The 10,246-nt window shown below is 54.6% G+C and overlaps 1 protein-coding gene across 1 annotated transcript; it reads right to left on the bottom strand.

The window, feature by feature from the left end:
- Positions 1 to 6,913: 6,913 nt before the first annotated feature.
- On the bottom strand, positions 6,914 to 9,625 carry KCNA6 (potassium voltage-gated channel subfamily A member 6). Its single transcript, XM_004596355.2, has one exon. It carries the CDS (start codon positions 9,128 to 9,130, stop codon positions 7,529 to 7,531), a length of 1,602 nt encoding a protein of 533 aa, XP_004596412.2. The 5' UTR covers positions 9,131 to 9,625; the 3' UTR covers positions 6,914 to 7,528.
- Between the last annotated feature and the right edge of the window lie 621 nt (positions 9,626 to 10,246).

Below are 10,246 nucleotides of genomic sequence, written 5' to 3'. Positions count from 1 at the left end.
CTCTGAGCACATAAGTGGTGCCAGCCCCTCTCACAGGAAGGCCCTCCGGGTCACCCTCTCTGCTGACTGATGACAGGAAGAACTGTGCTTAGCTAAGCCCTTTACCTGAGAGCCTCACTTGAACTTCCCAACAACTACCAGAGGTAAGTGGGTTTCGAGTCCGCATTTTACAGACAATTCAGCAAAGTTTACAGAAGGTCAATAAAGCACAGCTAACAAGTTGATGCACACTGAACTGCAAGGGCAGGTGGGTCGAGCTGCCATGAACCCAGAAACAGGAGGGCAGACAATGCTGCTTTGCCATGGGTTGGGGTCCTGGGGAGAAGCTGTGGCAGCTCCAGGGACTGAGCTGAGAGTGGGCTCAGCATTCCAGCCTGTGCCAAGAGCCCAAGGAGAGCCAGTGAAGAGTCACTTAGTCAGTGTTGGGGGGTGAGGAAGGCATGGCCCATGAGCAGGAGAAGCCAACTTCTCTCCACTCTGGGGCCTCCTGTTCCCTCCATCTTAAAGAGGAGGAGGAAGCTGGATCACTCCAACAGATGCTAAAGAGTCACGATAGGATATCAACGTGCCTGGGGAAGAGACTGAAGCTTGTGGATGAGGATCAAAGGCGGGAAACTGTGATGGGAGAAATGAAGACTTAGTGGAGAGATACTGTACTTTTACTCGTGAGCTGCATGTGTTACATGTATACACGTATGTGGCTCCAAAGGTTGATGGAAAAATCCATTAACAGGTAAATTTATTCTGATGCAAGGAAGCTTCAAGCACATGCACACAAGTACTGTCCAAATATTTCATGAGAAATGCATGTGATTAAAAAAACCATGCATGCACCTTAAAGAATGCACCAACATCAACTTACCCTGAAATACCCTTTTTTCCGCAGGCGTTCTGCCACTGTATGTGAATGTGTGAGTATGAGTGTGAGTGTGAGTGTGTGTCTCCCTGGGCTATCAGGGCTCTGTGGGAGAAGCATGGCCTATAAGCACTGGGTTGGAGCTCCTTCAAAAGCCTCAGCAGCAGTCTCTCCTGCTGCTTACTGCATTCCTTCTGTTCCACCTGCCAGTGGGCCACAGAGAATTGTAGACCCTTGCGCTTGTCACAAGCCCTCTGCACGTCCATTCTCTTTTGCTGCCAAAGAGCAAAACTCTGCCCCACCCATGTGGCTCCTCAGCTATTGTCAGGCAACATAACACTCGGCATGGCTGCCCTTATACACAGTGCTCATGCCATTATATGCAGAATGTAGATTACAACTCACATAATCCTCCAAATGGCCAAGGAGACTGGAAAAGGAAACTAAAATGAGGAGTCAGGCCTTGTACACTGTGCCCAGGCACAGTACAGATTTGAATTTGGCACCCAGCTCCAGCCACCCTGCTCTTAACCACATTCTCAAGGTATACAATGCTTTAGATTCTGTACCTGGGACCCTTCTGGATCATGTTGGGTCTCTGTGAAGGTCAAGTTCTCAAGCTGCAGGAAGCCTGGGGTCTGCTGCCTGCTGGCCTGGTGACCACTCTGGAGGATGCATGGTAGTGGGCTGGGATGGGGGAGGTAAGACAGGAGATGGTGTACCCTATACCCCTCCCAGCGTAGGGCTGTATCTTGTGGCTGATTTTTCAAAGTGACCGTATCTATCTCTGCTGTTTGACGCCTGGAAACAGCAGTCGTCAAGCCCTGAGACAACAGCTAGTATGTCAAAAATAGTGTCAGCAGACCAGCATGACTCAATTTCCTTTGGAAATGGCTCTCCTTGGTGAGCCAAGACCATCTGCACTGCTTGCAGCCTCGGGAAGAAGTGTTAAGGTTCTACATGGTGTGTTCCAGGGGCAGGCAGCCATTGTGCATGTGCTGGAGGCCCAGAATCATGGCTTTAATTGCAATGATACATGGGTGTGTTTGTAAGAAAGCCAAGTGGCTGTCATACAGTAGTGGGGCTAGACTCCCCCATGGGGCAGTGGGCAGTCAAGATCAGAGCCAACTCTGAATTACAGGTGACTTTCTGTTGTTTTCTTCTGGGAACAGGGCAGTCGGATCCTCTGGCAAACTCCCACGTCCCTATGGGATGCCATGGAAAGCATCAGGAAAGGACAAAGAAATGGACAGAATAGCCCCTCAGGCAAAGGAACTTGGAAAACATGACAGCTTCCAACCCCACAAGGACTACAAGGGCAGATGGGGAAAGCAGCTCAGCGGGCAACCCAGCAACAGGAGAACACAAGCCCATCTGTTCTGATTCCCAGGAGCCTGTGTCAGGAAGATCCAGTCTCTGCCCCGCCTCCAAGCTCCAGACCTGATTCTGCCACAAGGTATCTGTGCACACAGAAGCAGCCAGAGACGGGCAAAGCCTCCCAGTGCCGTAAGAAAGACCTGCCTTCCCATCCTCCTCCAAGTGACCATGCCTTGTGGAACTGATTCGCGCTCCCCTGTCCATGGTGGAGCTCATGGTCAAATCCAATCAGCAAGGACAGCCATGCCAACCAGGCTGCCCCAGGAGGATGGCGTTCCTGGAGAGTCTCGCGATGTTTGGGTCAAGACCTGACAGGTAGAAATAAGGCTCCATGCACGGGCAGAAGCGATCCTGAAGGTCAGGCAGGAAGACGGAACCTGAAGTAAAGTCCGAAAGAGAGAGGAGGGGGGAACCCTTTGCACTAGGCAAGTGACAGCACAGACCCACGGTGCCGAGAAAAGCAAGAGAGATGCAAGCTGTTACCTCCCCTTGCTTTTGTTCACCCAAAGCACCAAGACTGATGGGCCCACCCATCATCGTCACCAGGCTGTTAGTTTAAGACTCATGAGAGGAGAATGGCAGCGTAGCAGAGAAAAACCAAACCTGTGCTCTTAGGCCATTTCCAAAGGAACTGAGTTAACAGGTACAGAAATCAGATGGAGTGCTGGTTTGTCTGGGTACAGGGGGAAAAGTGAGGGTTTTTTTTTTTTCCCAGCCAATTGTTAAGCTCCTTGGCAAGCACGCTCACACTGCCCTGGTCCTCTATGATAAATAACATCCACCACACATCCCGTCATTCCAACCATAGAAACTGTGTTCTGCAGTTCACCTCCTATCCCCGCAAAGAAAAAGACCTGACCAGCATTAGAGCAAAAGAAATATGAATCCCATTATTTGCACACTCATATGAAGTAAACACACACACAAATACACGCAGCAGTTCTAGGAATTGCATGTGAACTGCAAGAAAACTTGCAAGGGTCCCCCAGGTGACAGAACAATGCTGTAACCCTATTCCACACACATCCAGGCTAGTCTAGCCTCAGCCATCCCACCGTCTGACGTACAAAACCAAACCGCCTCCCAGCACAGATGGGCAGCTCCCGGGTTATTAGTGGACTCGTGTGTCTTTATTTTTCACAACTCAGTGAGTTTTTAGGTTGTTGCGAGGAACTGTGGCAACTGTCAGCATGATTCGACGTCAGAATGTTCCCATGATCCCCAGCAGCTCTCTCTGGGACCAGCAGCACAGCACAGCCTCCAGCCCCTTGCGCCAAGCTGATGCTCTGGTCCAGGCCGGCCGTGCTCTGCACTGTGACCTCCAGCAATGAGACTCCATGCCCAGGGTCTGGGATGGACCTCAGTTTCCATCATCATGAGCCCCCCGCTGCCCCCGGCAGCTGCACCTTATGCTGCTGGGGACTACATCATGTCCTTGTGTTTCAACTTCGTGCACCAGAGAGCCAGCTGGACACTGAAGAAGTCTTTGAGTGAATTAAGGGCAGTCCAAGGTTACAGCTTCCTCTAGGCCCACCCCAATTCTGTGTCTTCCTCTAAGGCCTCTCCTATTTTAATAGCTCTGCTGTTCCTTTATGTCACGCCACTTTGCGTGACATAAAAAGGCAGATACATTTCAAGGCTGGACAGCACAGAATTCATCTCCAACTTACAGATACATTCTCTCTCTCTCAGTCTCTCTCTCTCTCTTTCCTTCCCACCTCTTTTATCCTTGTAGGTTCATAAACCTTTTCTCTTCAACCTCATCTTGCAGTGTTGGGCATGGTAGGAAGGGATGGGCTCCTGAGATGCCAGGGGAAGGTGGGTGCACCCCTTGAACACACACCCTCACACCCTGGACCCTAGGAGACCTACAGTGCAGAGTACAAAGTCCACACAAAATACAGGAGGGTTCCCAGTCACCAACAAGCTGGAGACAGGGGAAGACACACACACACACACACACATATACACACACACACACACACACACACACACGAGGAAGTTGAGTTTCACACAGCAGGTGGGGAGAGCCAACAGGAAGGGAACCAGAGGAAGAAAGAATAGCAGAAAATGTGGGAATGAAAAAGGACAGCAGGTAACACAGGGGAAATGATGTGATGGTTAAAGGGCAGCAGTAAGAGAACAGACTCAGAGGACTGGGAGAGTAAGCCAAGGAATCAAAGACCAAAGCGGTGCTCTCAGCCTCTCTTCCACCCCCACCCAGCCCTAGTTCTGCCTGAGCTGAGCCAGGAAAGGAATTCCGTTCAGCAGAGCCTACCTTAGCCGCAGAGCTGGCCAGCTGGCCCTTGGCAGTGTCCAGGGACACACAGGCGGCAGGAGTATCCCTGGTTGCAGGCAGGGGTGGGCTGTTCCAGGCAGTCCCTGAGGAGCAACCTCCTACCATCGGCTGGAGTCAGGTGTAAGGGAGGTGTGGACCCCACCTTTTCTGGCAGCTGGGAGCTGCCATGCCAGCTGTTACAGCAGCTCACAGCACATAAAATCCACAAAATGCAGCTCGGAGTCAGAGAGGCCTCATCCGCCAGACCATCCTTCACAGAAACCAAGTCATGCCACAGCCTCTTCGTTCTCCTCCAGCGTCTTGGCAAGGACCACAGTGGAGATTGAAATTGCGAGCCAGGCTGTGCCCTGGGAGCAGTGAGAGGCATTCTCTCTGCCTCTGGGGGAGCTGGGAAGAGCCTTCCGGTGCAGAGCCCGGCCCGCCTGCTGCCGCAGGGGAACACCATGCTCTCCCAGGGCTCCCACTCTGACATTTGATCATGGCATCAACGTTGGTTTAACCGTGGGTAGCTTAGTGTTCAATTTATAAAGAGTCCAAGGGAAGTCATGGCAGCTTCAATAGCCAGATATGGAAATCAGAAAGAAAAGTCCAGAGAAGGAAAGTGACCCATCCTTATCCTGTCAAAACCAGCCCTGAAGCCAATATGCGAGAGGTGCTCCCATTTGAGAAGCTAGGAATCTGTGCCCTGTTCTCCCTCAGTGCCCAAAGCCGGAATAGACTGGGCTGCAAGGTTGCTATGGCAACCAGAATCCCTGGAGATTCCAGCTCGCCACAAACCTTTTTAGGTTCAGGCCTGTTCTGACTTGCAAAAGGAAGGCTGTCTTAAGGGTGGTGGTAAGGATGATTACACGCCCATCGACACAAGCAGGTGCATCCATCCCAACATTACCCTCAGCTGGGAGCATCCCTCTGCGTGGACCTTTCTAAGGCATTCCCCATCCAGCCTGGAGCAGGTGCAGAGGGTGTGGGAAGCAGCTCTCTTGTGCTCTGTCTACTGCTGTGGTTCAAGTCCGCAGAAGACATGTTCCCAGGCAGGGTGTGCTCTGGTCAGCCAGGGAGGGACCTAATGAACGACTCCGAAGAGAATCCTCCCTTCCAAAGGGTAAGGAAAAGGGTTGCAGATAAAAAGCCACAGAGGAACGGACTTAAGGAATGAATGGCTCACAATAGCTTATTCTTGGGCTTTGGATCCAAGCAAGGAAGTCTTGGAGCAGGCAGTTAGATAAACAAAAAATCAAACCACTCCTAAAACTCACATGTTTGCCTAGCGTTGCTCCTAACCTCCCAGATGAGCTCACTGGCATTCTCCCAGGAGGCTGGGGCTGGAGTAAGATGCTCACACTCCCATTTCATAGGTGTAGACACGGGGGCACCAAATCACCCTGAAAATAAAGGCATCATGCAGGCTTAAACCTGGCACAGAGAACAGCTACAGTGTCTTTCCAACACCTCCTCCTCCTGCAAGGCTGTCCCTTCTAAGTTGCTTCTTGAGAAAAATAATTTTTAAAAACCCTGATCCTAGAGTCTTCAAGCATAGAAATCAATTTAAAATGTGCTAACAGTCATTTTGTTCTCAGAACTGCACCAGGGAGAATTCAGAAGAGTCCATCATAGTTTATCAAAGTTATGAGGTGGGACAAGGCAGGTGCAATGGATGGCAGTTGCTTCACCACAGAAGATGGCTTGGCCCAAGTGGGAACCCCACCTGGTTCCTATCAGTTAGAGGAGGCTGGCTGCACCTCCGAGGGCTGAGGTGGCAAAAGTGGGAACCCCACCTCGTTCCTATCAGTTAGAGGAGACTGGCTGCACCTCTGAGGGCTGAGGTGGCACATGGTGGCTGGATTCAGCACAAAAACAACAAAAGGTCTCTGACCCATGAGGTTGTCCGTAAAAGAACAATGAATGGCTTCTCATCTAAACCACATCCTTCATACAAAAGGAGCCAATACAAAAGGAAGAAACCCTTGCTGGCACCCAAGGTTTGCCTTCACCTGTCTATAGGGTGAAGATGGACTTGGTCTGAAAAAAGCAGCAGCTGAAACCCAGGGAGAAACCAGGAGAGCCAGAGAAGAGTTTGGGAAACACAAGGGAGACTAGGCTGCTGTCTGCAATGAGATCCTGCGCTACCAAAGCAATACTTGGCCATAGAATTGTGGTTCAGCCAGATGCCTGACTATCCTTGCCATTTCTCTTGCCAACATGCTGCCCCGTTTACCAATTTCTCCATCCAGGAAGGCACTTGCACAAAAACAAAACAAAACAAAACAAGAGTGTTCGGCTCCAAAAACCTTCCTTCCTGAAAACTAGAGAGAGTTGGGGATCAGAACCGGATGGAGAGTCTCAATCCAGATCAAACACCAGCGTCTCCAGTGTTGGGACACACCTGGAAGGACCCACGGCCCCCTGTGACCCAGGACTAAGCCTTGAAACCTCCACATGGCCATGGGTCATTGTATGTTCCTCTAATTCCAACAAAAGACGAGAAAGGAAATTGAGTGTGTGCAATTGGAAACTCCAGCGAGGATCTTCTGCGGGATGCCCAGATGTGATGGGCACAGGTCTGAAAAAACGCAAGCTGAGCACCGTGACTGCCATCCAGCTTCAGACAGGTGCATGCCCCAAAGCAAAGGTGGGTGGAGGGAGGATTAGACCCAAGGATGGCTGGTGTCTGTCCCTCCGGTTGCCATTCCAAGAGATATTTACAAGTCCCAGAAGTGAAAACTCGAAGTCTTGGGGGAAGAAATGGATGTCTCATCCAGGTGATGACAGACACTGGGCATGACTAAGTTGCACCATTGGAATGTCAGAATATCCCTTAGGATGGATGAACCTTGGATGCTGCAGGGATCAGAGCCCTGGATATCATGGACCAGGTTCCAGGGCAGGGAGCTAAGAAGTCCAGTGGAACTAGGAGATGGGTGGCCTGGTCGAGGAGAAGGAAGCCCCACAGAGATTGCCCAGGCTGGGGCACCCCCGTAGGGGCTCTGCCCATCGGGTCAAACCTGAGTAAGCACCCTTTTCTCAGAATAGGCCCGATGTGGAGTGGGAAGGTAGCTAGGCCTGCGCTCCCGAGTGGCTTCCGGGAAGTCAGGTTTGCCAAGTCCATTGTCAGTGGCCTTCAGATCCGGTGCAGGCTGCCCGCAGGTGACGTGGGTATACTGGCCTTGCTCTTCGTGGTCCGTCTCGCGATGGTAGAAGTAGTTGAAGTTGGATACGATGACTGGCACGGGCAGCGCGATGGTGAGGACCCCGGCGATGGCGCACAGTGAGCCCACTATCTTGCCCCCCACGGTCATGGGATACATGTCCCCATAGCCCACCGTGGTCATGGTGACCACCGCCCACCAGAAGGCATCTGGGATGCTGGGGAAAAGCGAGTCGTCATCATCAGCCTCTGCGAAGTAGACGGCGCTGGAGAAGAGGATGACGCCGATAAAGAGGAAGAAGATGAGCAGGCCCAGCTCCCGCATGGAGGCCTGCAGGGTCTTGCCCAGGATCTGCAGCCCCTTGGAGTGGCGGGAGAGCTTGAAGATGCGGAAGACGCGCACGAGGCGGATCACCCGGAGGATGGCCAGAGACATGGCCTGCTGCCCGTTCTGCCCACCCCCACCGCTGGCTGCCTCATGTTGCTGCACCAACTCGGTGCCCAGGGTGATGAAGTAGGGGAAGATGGCCACCAGGTCGATGATATTCATTATGTTTCGGAAGAAGGCGGGCTTGCTGGGGCAGGCAGAGAAGCGCACGAGGAGTTCGAACGTGAACCAGACGATACACAACGTCTCCACAAGGAAGAAGGGATCAGTGAAGAAGGAGCCTCCCAGAGCACTGAGCGAGGCGGAGCCTCCTGTCCCCATTGCCCCAGGGGCGAGGCCCGGGGAGAATGCATAAGACTCCTCTTCATCCTCCTCTTCCTCCTGGCTGCCCCTGGAAATCAGAGAGCCACCGCCCCCACCGCCGCTCACAGCCCCACCACCATTGCCTCCTCCGCGACCGTCGGCGCGGAACTGGGGCAGGGTCTCCAGGCAAAAGATGACGATGGAGATGAGGATGACCAGCACCGAGACGATGGCGATGCCTCTGGCTGGGCCAGAGCTCTCCGGGTATTCAAAGAGCAGCCACACCTGGCGCTGGAAGGGCTGAGAGGGCAGGGGCTTCTCGTCCTCGCCTCCCTCAGGCAGGCAGCCCTCGTCCTCCCGGAAAGCGGCCAGAGCCTCATCCCCGAGCTGGTAGAAGCGGATCTCCTCCAAGAAGATGTCCAGCGGCACGTTGACGGGCCTGCGCAGACGACCTCCGGACTGGTAGTAGTACAGGATGGCGTCGAAGCTGGGCCGGTTACGGTCGAAAAAGTATTCGTTGCGCAAGGGGTCGAAGAAGCGGACGCGGCGGCCGGGGTCTCCAAGCAGCGTGTCCGGAAACAGTGACAAGGTGCGCAGCTGCGTCTCGAAGCGCAGCCCAGAGATGTTGATCACCAGGCGCTCGCTGCTGCAGCAGCCGCCGCCCGCGCCGGCCTCGGAGAAGTCTCCGGCATCCTGTTGCTCCTGTTCTGGTCCCCGGACCTCCCCCGGAGCCGCCAGCGTCAGGGACTTCTCTGACCTCATGTCCCTCTCCGCGGTGCGCTCTCCGCGGCTAGGTCGACACCCAGGACGCAAGCTCCGGAGCGCCGCACCCGTCTCTCTGCTCCCAGCTGCGCCCGATCCTTAGGGGTGGGGCTGGCTGCTGACCTGGCGGATAGCTAGCTGGATCCGTTAGCCGCGAAGTCCGGAGGCTCCTGCAAGGCTGGCTCCGAGGAGGTGACCCGGAATCCAGAGGCTCCGGCTCCACGCTGCCAGCTAGCCCGCGCCTCGGTGCGAGAGCCTCGGAAGAATGGCTGGAACAGACAACTGGCGCGCGTGGAACTGGCTGCCCGCAAAGACGCGCGTGCCTTCGCCCCGCGCCGAGCGGGCTCCGAGCTCCTGGACGCCTGGGTACGTCCTCCACGCGAAGTAGCTCTTCGCGGCTCCCGTGGCGCGCTTCTCCGGCAGTTAGGACCTCCTAGCTGCCGCGGACACTGAGACTCCAGATGCGCCTCCCTCCGGCTCGCCAGGGACTCCAGGCCGCCGGGGCTCGGCCTCCGCCCAGCGTCCAGCGCCGGGCTGGGTCTGGCCAAGGTCGCCGCTGCAGCTGCCACAGCCGCCACCTCCTCCCTAGGAGCTGCGCCGCAGGCCTGGGAGAAGACCCTGGCACCACCTTGGCGGGGCGCGGGAACCTATCTCCCTAAGGCTCAAGCTTTCCCTGCTGCCACTGCAGCTGCAGCGGCTCGGTTCTAGGCTGTGCCCTTCCTTCCCCACGCACACACACACACTCTCCAAGTGACGTGGCGAGGCCCCGCCTGCTGCTGCCCCCTTCCACCCCTTTCCCGCATCACACTCTTCGCTGGCCTGGGGTAGTGGAGTTGGAGTGGGCTGCCCGCAAGCCAGTGCTCTGGACACGCACACGCCCTCCCCTAGTCAGCTGCCTTTCCCGGGCTCTCCTAGCCCGACTCTCGCTGTGTCACGTTCGTTGCGGTGGCCCTCCAAAAGGAGCGCCTGCACCCTCCTGCCACACCCCCTTCTGCCCCTGCAGGCTTCTGGTCTGATTTTGCTTTATAGAGTTGACCTGCGCAGAGTGTTTGATCCATGAGAGAAGACACGCCCGCCTCTACTGCACACAGAGCGCGGCGTCTCCGTTCATCCAGA

The sequence above is a fragment of the Ochotona princeps genome, chromosome 27 (genome assembly GCF_030435755.1).
Source record: "Ochotona princeps isolate mOchPri1 chromosome 27, mOchPri1.hap1, whole genome shotgun sequence".
NCBI lineage: Eukaryota > Metazoa > Chordata > Mammalia > Lagomorpha > Ochotonidae > Ochotona > Ochotona princeps.
Note: the sequence above shows the minus strand (reverse complement) of the source record. Positions and strands in the feature narration are given on the sequence as shown.